Genomic DNA, 13,053 nt, shown 5'->3' on the forward strand with positions numbered 1-13,053 from the left:
TTTTTTAAAATATTTTTTAACAAATATTTTACTATTTAGATGCATCTAAGTAAGGTACATCTATAAAAGTAAAAATTGCTTAAAATTTTAAAAATATTCACCAAAAACAAAAAAAAATACGAAAAATAAAAAACTTAATTTTCAAAAAACTGAATTCAAAAAATTAAAATCAAACACACTGAATATTACTTGGAAAAAAATCACCAAACAAGATTACTAAAAATTAGTAATTAAATAATAAAATTTGCTTTGATCATCAAATCTCAAATCTATGTATAAATAAGGTAGCAATTGACATATTGGTTACTTCCCTTTCGTGATAGTCTAGTTTTACCAAATTTATTGCATATGGAGGTTTGGAGCTTAAATATATCAAATTTATTTACACTTCACAAATTTGATGCCGTCAACTATATATGTTAAGTTAACAAACGGTAGATTGACAAAAAGTAAGCGTTATTCAAAATTTTAAAGAAAGTGAGAGTAATGATATTTTTAGATAATGTAGGGGTGTCAATATTATTTGAACAAACTAGAGAGATGTCAAAAAATAAAAATAAAAAAACAAAACAAAACAAACAAATAAAACAAAAGAGTGTAGGTATAATTTATCAAAAATAAAATAGAAAAAATCGGAGAAACATGAATAATAAAGGATATTTCTATTTATATACACCAACACTCTTTATACATGTATTTAATGAATCATTTTTTATAACCATTTTGTCTTACCACTACAACAAAATACACCTTTGGCGACTAAAATTGGCGACTAAAACAAATTTAGTCGCCAAAAGTTTTGGAATTGGCGACTAAAACTTTTTTTTGGTCGCCAAAAGTATGAAATTTAGCTACCAAATTTTTTTAGTCGGGATATATTGATTATTGGCGACTAAAAATTAATTTAGTCGCTGAAAATACTAGAATTGGCGACAAAAAAAAATTTTGGTCGGTGTATGTTGAGCTTTGGCTACTAAAATATTTAGTCGCCAAATGTAAAATTAAAAATTTATTTTTTATCTTTTGGCGACCAAAAGTTTAGTCGCCAAAACATATTTTCAGCGACCAAAAATTGGTTTAGTCGCCAAAAAATAAAAAATTGGAGGGAGACATTTCTAATTTAAATTTGAGGGATTTATAAAAGTAATTGGCGACTAAAGTTTTCAGTCGCTAATGGTGTCACAAATAAGAAATTGGCGACCATTAGGTACTTTAGTCGTCAATTGTATAAAATGATATATATATATATATATATATATATATATATATATATGTTTTGTACCAAACCAAACCCTAAAATAATCTGCGCCTCTCTCTCTCTCTCTCCATTCGGCGTCCCTCTCCCTCTCCCTCCCCATCTCCGCTACTCCTCTCCCCTCCCTCTCTCACTGCCGCTCTTCTTCGCCTTCGACGGAAACCGAAGCACCTCCTCCTCACGCCGCCGCCTCCTCCTCCTCCGCCAATCTTCACAGATCCACCGCCGCGAGATCCAGAGGCTTCATCGCTGAGATGAACTCTGCTCCATTGATGCTCCGTCTCGCGTATGCTTTCTCTCTCTCTCTCAAAATATTCAGAGGTTTCTTGTGGGGATCTTAAAGATCTGATTGGTCCTTTTGATTTTTACTTTTGATCTTAAAAATCAATACATACATACTATATACACACATCAACCTTTATCATCGTGGTAGCTTTCGATTTATTCCCTTTCAATTCGATGCATTTGATTATCTTTATGCACTTTATTTTATTTTATTTTATTGGTTTTTCATTTTTGAAAAGATTGTCACAGTTTGTATGTTTTATCGATGTTTCGATTTTCCCCCTTACAAAATGGGTTAATTTCTTTTTTTTCTTTCCTTTTCGATTTCAATTTTTATTTGTTTATTTTTTCGACAATTGATTTTGAGTTTGTTTTGCAAGTACTGATCAGTTTTTTTGGGTTTGTTTTGATTTTGAATTTTGTTTCAGGTTCTATAGCTCTGTAGAATTAGTATATATCAACTTTAGAACTCTGTGGTAGATCGCACAAATCTCAAAATTTTAAGGAGCTTTGCACGCTGTTCATCCAACAGGTATGCTCTTTTCATCACTTGATATACTCGTCTATATATATACATATTTTGAGTAGGCAAATTAATAGTCGGTTCCCCTGTTAAAAATGCATAATTTTCTGTTCATTGTAAATTTGTGTGATGACTACACTAGAATGAGTATCATTGGTTTCTTCAATTTTTGTTTTTGTTTCACTGATAAGTAACTTACATCAATTTATCTTTCAGTAATTTTGTCTACCTTTGATGTTTCTGTTTCAGGAATTTCTGGAAGCACTGATACTGGGAAGAAAAAGGTCCTGCTTTTGAAGGGGAAAGAGAAAGAAATTCCTTATGTAAGCCTTTCCTTATATCCGCTGCCATCATTCTACTGTGTTAGATTTTGTCATGAATAATGCAGTGAGAAATAAAATACACATGCACCTAACATGGTGTAAGAATTTCAAGAAAAAGAATTTGAATGCCTTCTAATTGTGCTTTGGCAATTTTATAAAGTAAGATAATATATGTCATGATTTAAAAAAGAGAAACAAGCATGTGGGTCTTTGATACACTTTAAATCTGTGGTTTAGGACCTATATAATTTACATGAAATACAATCGCAAGTTGAAATCTTGGATCCATAAGTCATGCATGTTATGCATGGTAACCTTATGGCCCTTATTGAAGCTGAAAATCAGCAAGTAGTAGTGGCTGGCAGGAAGGAGAGCTGTGGATATCTGTGAGGAACATGTCCTCAACTAGTTGTGTTATGAATTGTGAGACTATGCCATAATATGTTTCATTCTTTTGTTGCATCCTTATTTCACTTCTTTTAATAGGCCAACATGTTTTAGTATGTTGAATGCAATGTATGTCCTTCATTTTAATATGACTGTATGGTCACATGCTCCTATCAAAGGGTGGATCAACTTTGAAAGCATGGACCACTTTCTCCCCTCTTTTTTCAATTGATGTCTTATCTACTTTCTCTTTCATTTTTTTATTTATTTATTTTTTAGGGAAAATTACATGCACACACAAAAAAAATAAAAACCCACGGTTTGACCATTTTGGTGTTTTTGTTAGTTGTTTTTGTTAGTTGGTTTCTTGCCAAATTAACAATTAGATATTAATTTGGTTTAATCCTCTGTTATGTATGGATATACATGGTCTGAACTTCGAAATGCGTCTTGGTATATAGTTGAGATAAATCAAACCAAACGAAACTAAGCCTTGTTTCCCAATCAAATGAAGTCGGTAACATAAATCCTTTTCTGCTACTCCGCTCTGTCAAGAGCTATATGCTCAATTGAATTAAACAAGTTCATTTTTCCCCCTGCTACTCCGCTCTGTCAATTTCTGCTGCAACACTCTTTCAAAGACATTGGATTTGGTAGTTATCTGTTCACTTTTTTACCCCTTTGCATATGCCCATTTCCATTTACGGTGATCATATCACTCTTCCTAGCTGTTGAGATAAGTAGACAGATTTTAATTTTGTTTCTTAACAATCTTAAGTGTGAGGTTTACTCAAATTTTGCTTCCTTGAAAGTATACTTGGATTGAGAGTGGGTCTGATCTGCATGTGGCTTAACAATGCAAATCTACATAATTAAATGCTGTAGGTTAAGTCAAGAATGATGGGGGATTGTTCTGCATATAAAAGTACTCTTGATTGTTTCATCAAGACTTTAAAGAACGATGTAAGTTCATCATCTTTCTACCCTGTTTTGATACATTGTTCATCATTTTTCTTCAATATTTATGAAAGAACATGATGATTTGACAAGATGTTTTCTTTTGAAAGCTTTTGTGCCTTTCTACAAATACCTAATATAATCAAACAGAGAATAAAATGGATTGTCATATATTTGATCAAAAAAAAAAAAAAACTGTCTCAATATTACTTGCTATGTTACGCAGGGGCCTTTTGCTTTCAACTATCTCAATAGTAGGCTTATCATCATATTTAATGTGGTCACTTTTGGCAGTGTCAAGAAAATGAAGCTTGATTTCCTTTGTTAGGTTGCTAATTTTTTTCTTTTTTGTTCTTTTTTCTCATAACAGGCTAAGAAGTTTGTTAGAAGTATAGAGTCACCTTGAGTTTAGAGGATAGACAGTGACGCCAGCCGTGAAGACATTTTGGATGGTGATTGCTTCCATAACCGATGAATGTTTAGAGAAAAATAAAATGCATTGTTGTTGTTTTTGTTGTTGTTCCCATTTTTTGATGCTTAATAAAGGGTCCTAAGTTCCTAACGGAAAAAACAATTGGAAAGATTTTGGCAACTTGGTGACATGTATGCAGTTATGATTTTTGCATTCCTCTGGTGTGAATATGTAGACAAGGCTTTCTTGGGCCGTAGTTTATCGAAACCTAAAGGGTGAGGATCAACTCTGGTGACTCGACTGCATTGGTTCCGAGACAGTCATTGCAATGCAACGGTTGGACTGCAGTGAATATGCAACTTTCAGTTTTGCTTCAGTAATTGCTTTGAGGGTTGGACTGCAGCTGGCTTCATCACAAGTTTTTATTTTATTTTATTTTACTTTTTATGTTTTTGGTGTTTTTGTTAGTTGGTTTCTTGCCAAATTAACAATTAGATATTAATTTTGTTTAATTCTCTGTTATGTATGGAATTATATTTTTCAGATTGGATTATACTTGATTTGTATAGAATTTTTTTTGGAAATATTAATTTGATGTTAAATATGATTTTTTTTTTTTATGGTTGAAAGTGAAATGTGTGTGTTGTGGAATGGTTGCTAATTTTATCAGTATATAGATAATTTTATTTATAAAATGAAAAAAAACTTTTGGCTACTAAATATTTGGTAGCTAAAAATAAAAATAAAAATAAAATGGAGAAAAACTTTTGGCTACTAAATATTTGGTAGCTAAAAATAAAAATAAAATGGAGAAAAAATTTTGGCTACTAAATATTTAGTAGCTAAAAAAAAAAGCAGACTTTAAGCGACTAAGAATTTAGTAGCTAAAAAAATAAAATGAAAAAAAATAAAAAAAAAAGATGAAAAAAACCCTTTGGCGACTAAAACTTTGGTCGCCATAGATACTTTAAGTTTTGGCGACCAAAGTTTTAGTAGCTGAAAATAAGATTTTTAGTGACTAAAATTTTATTTTAGGCGACTAAAAATATTAGTCGCCATTTATAGTACTTTTGGCGACTAAAAAATATTTAGTCGCCAATGCCTTCCCCGACAAGTGTTCCGCGACTAGTCTAGCGACCAAAATATTTAGTCGGGCAAAGCATTTGGCGACTAAAAATTGTACTTTTGGCGACTAAAAATTTAGTCGCCAAATGTGCATTTTGTTGTAGTGTGCAATAAAATTACTAAAATAACTTTATCTTTCTTAACCAAAACTCTAATTGCTAAGCTCTGTTCTCCCACCATTCCATTGGTGGTAGCGACCTCCTCTACTCTTTCTCTGACGCCATCTTTTCTAATTTCTTCTTCAACTTTATCCTCTTTAATTTCTTCTCTAACTCTGTAAGATTTTATATTCATGGTTAATGGAACTGTATAGACATAAAGGTTGTGATGCCTAAGATTTAAAAAATAATAATGAATAGCAAAAATAAACACTAAGGGTCTGCTTGGTAATTTCGTTTTCAATTTTCAGTTTTTAATTTATATTTATAAAATTTTTAAAAATTATCATAAAAACTTATTTGATAATTTTTTTTGTTTATAAATGGTTGTCTCAGTTTATAAATTTGAGAAAAAAACGTAAACTCAAAAAATGAGTTTACATTTTCAGTTTTTAATTTTTTTTTTCAATTAACTTTTTTTCAAATAATTTATTTTCAATTTTTTTTTCAAATAATTTTTTTTCAATTAATCTTTTTTCAATTAATTTTTTTTCAAATATTTTTTTTCCAATTAAATTTTTTTTTTCAATTATTTTTTTCATTTTTTTTTTCGATTAATTTTTTTTCCAATTAATTTTTTCCAAATATTTTTTTTTAATTAATTTTTTTCAATTATAATGTGTGTGATCCCATTATCATAAATAATATAAATATTTTAAGCCTGAATAAACATATTTTTTAGTTTATGTTTTTAAAATTTTTTAAATATTTTGTTCAAACCAAACACATTTATAATTTATATTTTTCTAAAAATAAATAAAAATCAATTTATAAAATTTTTATAAATATAAATCAAAAACGTAAATGTTACCCAACGCTACCAAAACATTAGATAAATTGATAATGATGGTCGATAATGGTAGAAGATGAGAGTGGCGGTGGCAATCTATCTATACTATATATTAAGTAAAAGGGGATTTTTAACCTCAAGCCTTCTGGGAGCTCTAATCTCTCAATCTAAATTTTTTGATTTTTTGATTTTAAAAAAAAAATATTAGCATTAATTAACTTCTCCCAACTCCCAAGTTTACTCTCATAATAACACTTTAATGCATTAAGAACAAGTATAAAAAAAATTCTTTGAAATCCAACACATATGAATTCCTTGAAAAGTCCCAACATATACGATTATTATCCCTCATAATAACACTTTAATTCATTAAGAACAATCATAAAAAAAAAATTTCAAAAGTTCAACACATATGATTATTATCAAAATATTAAACTTTAATTTAATATAATAAAAAAAAGACATTTAATTCCTTGAAAAGTTCAACACATATGATTATTATCAAAATATTAAACTTTAATTTAATATAACAAAAAGAAAAAAAAAACTTTTAAAAAAAATTAAAAATCACAATTTATAAATATAATTCATACATTGCACGGATAATATGTTAATAATATTAATGACAAAAAGTAAATAAATAAATAAGAAGTAACCAGACATGATTGGAACGTTTTATTTTAATTGACTAGGAGTATTTTAACGAGAACCCAACCAAACAAGCTTCAAAGGTTAGGAGTATGATTTGAATGATAAATATGACGAGATATTTTTTTGAAATGATCGACGTGTACTAAGTGAAACATAAGATCTGATAGAATTTGGTACATGGAAATAGGAGAATCATCCCAGGATAAATAGAAAGCAGATGTGATATGATGAGCTCTCCACAGACACAGACCCAGACGCAGACCCAGACAGACTGCGATGATGGTGAAGCTTCCCGAAGAGATCATGATCGACATACTCTTGAGACTCCCAATCACCTCTCTCTGCCGATTCAGGTGTGTTTCGAAGCCATGGCTCTCTCTAATCTCCGACCCTTATTTCATCAAAACCCACCTTAATCGCAACACCACCAACGAAAAACACCAACACGACCGACTCATTCTCCTTTCAGAACCTTGCGATTTCCACTCAGTCGATCTCAAATCCTTCGAATTCCGCGATCATTTCGAGGCTTTGCACCTCAAATTCTCACCAAATCAAAGCCCAAGTGATTGTATGGAGATTTGGGGTTCGTTTGATGGGTTGTTATTGATGCTCGATGACTTTTTCGATTGCTTTTTATTGAACCCATCAACTAGACAATCTAGAAAATTACCCAAATCCTCATTTTCAGTCAACTCTGAATATTGTTTAGATAGTTATGGGTTTGGTTATGATTCATCCAGTCATGATTACAAAGTTGTCCGAATTTCTCATCATGACTATGACTATGAGGTTGATTGCGCTGATAATATAGTTAGTGTGTATAACTTAAGCACCGATTCGTGGAGAAGGATTGGGGACTCTCCTTTTGACCATTCACGTGACGAACCTTCACCGGGGATTCTTCTTGATGGGGCTCTTCACTGGGTTACTACGAGTGTTGTGGGTTCGAATACATCCAGTGTAATTGCTTCACTTGATTTAGCGGATGAAACTTTTCATATTGTGCCGTGTCCGGGTTCTGTTGATGACTCTATTGTTGTTCAACAACTTGGTGTTGTTGGAGGCTGCCTTTGTGTTTTTATTCCTCGCCATTGTGGTTGTGATGATGTTTGGGTGATGAAAGAGTACGGTGTCGTGGATTCTTGGACCAAATTTACCATCAATTACGCTAATTTTACTTGGTTGAAACCGTTGTCTTTATCAAGCACTTGTGAGTTTTTGTTTGAGGCAAGTGGAAATAAGTTTGTCCTTTGCAATCCACTTGAGAAAAAATTTAAGGAACTAGTGGTTCAAGGCATTCCAGATTATTATGATGCAGAAACTTACATGGAGACCCTTGTTTCTCCCAATATGCCAAGCATCACATAAAAGATTACTACTGTATAGGTAACATGGATGATTGAACTAAACCGTTTTTTATCTTTCATTTTATTTTTACCTGTCTATGTCGCTGCATGGTTGTCTCTTTTTCCTTGATAATAAGTAGAACGGTGAGAGTTTAATTTGTCATCTTGTTTAGAGTTTGTTTATATATTTCGATCATACTGGGTTCGAGTGGCTGGGGTCAAATTCTCAACTTAGGTGTGCTTGTCATCAATGCTCACAGACAAAGAGGGACCACAACATAAACAAAATAAGGTACAATTGACACAATTCAAGGGCTTTTGAGTTTACATTTGGCAAAGCTTATGTTTAGTTTGACTGTGCAGGTAACTTGTCATGCCTATTTTGTTGTTTGTTTTTGGTTAACTGCTAATGAATCTGTGACCCACGTGGCTTGGTTTGTTACATTTTGAAGATGATTGAGGTTATCATCTTCATTTATCACTCTTTCTTTCCATTTCACCTGGCATAGCTTGTTAGATTTTGAAGATGATTCATGTTATCATCTTCATTTTTGTCAATTGCCAATGAATCTGCCATACCATGTTGCATAGTTGGTTAGATTTTGAAGATGATTGAGGTTATCGTCTTCTTTTTACTGATCTTTCTTTCCATCTCATATATTTCTTTCCAACACCAAATAATATATATGTCCTATATGGTTCTGTTGGTGAGGATATGATGCTTTATTGGCTTTTGCAAACAATAACAATATGACAAAGACTCATCAATATTTTCAGGGAAAGTTTCCTAGAGGCGGTTAAAAGAAATGGCAGAATTTTTTGTTGGTCCTTGAATTTATTGAGAACTACAGATGCCCAGAGGCTAGTGGTTGAGTTGAGACAACATGTTTTATATTTTAAATGCAAAGTTGTGATTATTTATACTCTTCTTTGTTTCTTGAATAAAAATCCATTCTTACATTTTGCCATGATTTCATTTGCACTTTCATTTATTCTTCCAGTTATACATTTGTTAAAATAAACTGATGATAGGGATACATGTAAGTAATTAAGCATAATTAACAAAATTTTCTGCAACTTACCCGAATCATTGTGAAGCTCCTTTTGTCATTTTGTTTCCTGAATGAAAGTATTTCTTTATTAAACAATGTTCCTATTAGGTCCTTCCAGGTTTTGTAGTGTGCCATGTCTAGCTCCTGTTGATGACTTAATCATACAACTAAAGCTCAATGTTCTTGGAGGGTGCCTTTGTGTCCTTGATTTTTACAGTGGTGATTGTCACAATGTTTGGGTGATGAAAGAGTATGGTGCGGGGGATTCCCGGACCAAATTTACAATCAATTATGGTGATTTCTGTTTGTGGAAACCTTTGTGCTTACCAAGGACTGGCAAAGTTTTGTTGGACGTGAGACAAAAGAAGCTAGTGATCTTCGACCCTGAAGAGAAAAAATGTAAAGAACTAGTGGTTTGAGGCAGTCCTACTCAAGTTGATACATCAACTTCTTCTGTGGTGGAGCGCCTTGTTTCACTCAATTGCAGCAATATGATCAAGTGCCAATGGCAATCATCACGTAAAAGATCACTACGGGATAGGTACCATGATTGAAACGAACTTAACCCTTCTCTTATCATTCCATTTTACTTGTATATATCTCTATGTTGCTGCATTGTTGTTCCGTTTTCCTTGATGTTAGTTGTATGAGTTTAATTTGAGGTCTTGTATGGAGTTTGTTTATATATTTTGAACATAGATTTTTGGCTTAACTGGGTTCAAGTGGAATTGACACAATTCAAGGCCTTTCAAGTTTTTTATATTTGGCAAAGCTTATGTTTTGTTTGACTGTGTGGGTAGCCTGTCATGTCCGTTTTTGTTGTTCGTTTTTGGTCAATTGCAAATGCAGCTTACCGTAATGATTATAAAACCTCCTTTTGCATTTTGTTTCCTGAATCGAAAATGTTCCTTTATTAACCAATGTTCTTATTAGGTCTCTCCAAGCACGAACTGAAGCATGTGAAGCCGAGACTGAATCAGATTTTTCAATGGCAAAGCGATGTAGGTTGGATGAGCCATCCAATTCCTAGAGCGCTCGTTTTGCCTCCAAGCTATGGAACGGAAAATGTCTTAGTCAGATAAGCTTGAGTGAAGCCTGTACTTTTTCTCTGTTGATGTTACTCCATAATGTTTTGTGGTGCCCATAAATGTGAATTTTCTTACATTAGTGTAATTATGATATTCATTTATGTTATGCTTTGCAAGTGCTATTTCCAGCTTGGATTGGTTATTGTGTCATTTTTTTATTTGTTCTTTTTTTCTATTATGAAGTATAAGAGAGCAGTATTTGCCGTACTGTTGTCTCACTATATTACTGTGGTTGGCAAAGAAGGGCAAAGATCTTGGATGATTCCAGTTGAATTGTTCCTTCTTTTTTTCTGGTTCAGTCAAATTTGTTAGCCTCTTCAAAACACGACAAATTGTCGTGTTGAATTTCACAGTAAGTGAATTCTTTGATATTGGTGGATCCATGAATCCATTCACAATTTCATATCCATAGGAGGGACTCATTTCATTTTGATGATAACTAGAAATAGTAGTTAGATTATGAAGTTTGTTTAAATTGTCAAATCTCAATCTTTATATGAAGTAACAAATGGAGATGGTTTTATTTCATTTCATTAGTTATTTCCCTATAGAGATGGTGAAATTTTACTTTCTTCATTGAACTGTTGCAAATGGAGGAAATTTTTTAAATATACTTCTCAAATTATTTTTACACACATATAGTGCTGGAATCACTAAATCATGCAATTCAGTGAAATAATAAATAAAACATGATTAAAAATTTTATAATTATTACATAGTTATTTGCAATATAATGATTATATATATATATATATAAATTACATAATTACATTTGAGTATAAATTATTGTTTGTTTAGGCTTTTCTCCAATTACAGAAAGTATATTATTAGATCTTTTTTTGAACATTATTAGATCTTCTGAGCTCCACAACAGATTAAGGTCTTTTTGGAAAGTGATTTATAATTTAATTTTATTAATTTTTTAATTTATTTGAATCACATTATCTCTTTATTTTTTGTATATATTTTTGTAATAAGTAAAAAAGTCAACTTATTTTATACTTCTCAAAATAATCCTAAATCTTGTTGTATTTAACTACTAGTATATGAGACGTACTTGAAGATATGATGTGAATAAAAATAAGTGAACAAAAAGGAGAAAATAAAAAAAATAAACAAATAGAGAAAAAAATAAAAATGGGAGAAAGCACAAAGAATAAAAAGAAAAGAGGGAAGAAAGAAGAAGGTGGGATCATGAGATCATGAAAAAATTGGTGAGAAACGGAAAAAGTAAGAAAGAGAAACAGAAAAGTAGAAAATGTACATGTATGACATTTTTTAAAAAATATATTTCAGTCATTATTTTATAATTTGAACAGTAAACCATCTAAATGTCCTAGTAAGACAAAAATATATTAAAAATTCAAAAACCCTCCTACTTTATTATATAAATTAGAGTAGGACATTAAAAATCAAATTAACCTGGAAATGATAAGTATCCATCAGTTTTTTCACATATAAATATCATTAAAATATATGAATATAATCATTAAATTAATATATCTATATATATATAAGAAGCACTTATCTACTTGAGACTACTTTTTTTTTCTCTAATTTTACCCTTTTGTTTGAAATTATTTACTATTAGAGACTTGCACTTTAATTTTTCCATTGTACCCTTTTGTTTTGTATTTTTTACCAATAGTGGTGACACTAATTTGGATGAAGATTTTTTCATAATTATACAAAAATTCTTAGTCAGTTATGAAACATAAATATTTTGATTTTGGGTAAATTATAAATGCACCCTTGAGGTTTTTTTTTTTCTTCTTATTTTGTAATTTACTAATTATAACTTATAATTTGACTTCCCGTTTTACCCCGTTCTTTGGTCATATATTTACCAATATTAGTGGTACTAATTTGAGTGAAGGGTTTTTCGTAATAATGTAAATATTCTTAGTCATTATGAAACATAAATATTTTGATTTTAGATAAATTATAAATGCATCCCTGAGATTTGTTTAAACTATTAAATGCCCTTACAATACTAGAAATTACTACTATTCATTATTAGAATCTTTAATTTAACCGAATAAATATAATAAAAAAAAGGAAACTTTTTTGATAAATCCATTTTCTAAGAGCTTTATTCCATCCAACCCATATTCTTTTTGACTATTCCATTAGGTCCAATTTGAGATAAGAAGACCAAAATACCCTTTTCATCTACTTATGTTCCATTTAGTTCACATTATTTTCTTATATTTCAATAAGTCCTATGGGTGACATAATTACCAAAATACCCTTAATGTGAATGTTCACACCGTCAACGTAAATGTTCTATCATCAATGTGTAGGGGCCCGGCCCATGTCGATCCTCGTGGGTGCTCGGAAAAATTCGAGTCGGGCCGGGCCGGCCCATAGGCCAAAAAAATAGGCCCGGCTCGGCCTGTTGATAATATGAATATTCACATTGACAAGTTAACATTCACATTGATAGGAGTGTAAAATTGGCTTGCGGCCCGTGGGCGGCCCGAAACCAGCCCGCCGCCCAGGGCGGGCCCGGACCGGCCCGTTCACAATGTGAATATTCACATTGACATATTAACATTAACAATAACATTGACAAGAGTGTAAAATTGGCCCATGACCCGTGGGCAGCCCGAAGCCCGGGCTCGGCCCAGCCCGGCCCGTTGACAATGTGAATATTCACATTGATATGTTAACATTCACATTGATATGAGCGTAAAAT

General features: G+C 31.6%; 1 protein-coding gene and 1 long non-coding RNA gene across 13 annotated transcripts; both read left to right on the forward strand.

Moving 5' to 3' along the window:
- The first annotated feature begins 1,315 nt into the window (after positions 1-1,315).
- On the forward strand, positions 1,316-4,278 carry LOC114287872 (uncharacterized). Its single transcript, XR_014331893.1, has 5 exons — positions 1,316-1,541; positions 1,969-2,072; positions 2,313-2,386; positions 3,659-3,736; positions 4,101-4,278. It is a non-coding gene; the product is annotated as an uncharacterized LOC114287872 (long non-coding RNA).
- A 2,603-nt stretch (positions 4,279-6,881) lies between these two features.
- On the forward strand, positions 6,882-10,493 carry LOC114261320 (F-box protein CPR1). Of its 12 annotated transcripts, none has more exons than XR_014333698.1 (5): positions 6,882-8,255; positions 8,389-8,507; positions 8,579-8,676; positions 9,386-9,808; positions 10,201-10,493. XR_014333698.1 is itself a non-coding variant. In XM_082875679.1 (2 exons), exon 1 carries the CDS (start codon positions 7,143-7,145, stop codon positions 8,235-8,237), a length of 1,095 nt encoding a protein of 364 aa, XP_082731805.1. In that variant the 5' UTR covers positions 6,884-7,142; the 3' UTR covers positions 8,238-8,255; positions 8,389-8,530. The 12 variants fall into 12 exon arrangements, 1 of the variants encoding a protein (XP_082731805.1); XR_014333693.1 differs by having other exon boundaries at positions 6,884-8,255; positions 9,376-9,808; XR_014333692.1 differs by lacking the exon at positions 8,579-8,676 and having other exon boundaries at positions 6,884-8,255; positions 9,376-9,808.
- Positions 10,494-13,053: the final 2,560 nt, after the last annotated feature.

This window comes from Camellia sinensis, chromosome 6, assembly GCF_055761805.1.
Source record: "Camellia sinensis isolate YWXY chromosome 6, ASM5576180v1, whole genome shotgun sequence".
Lineage (NCBI taxonomy): Eukaryota > Viridiplantae > Streptophyta > Magnoliopsida > Ericales > Theaceae > Camellia > Camellia sinensis.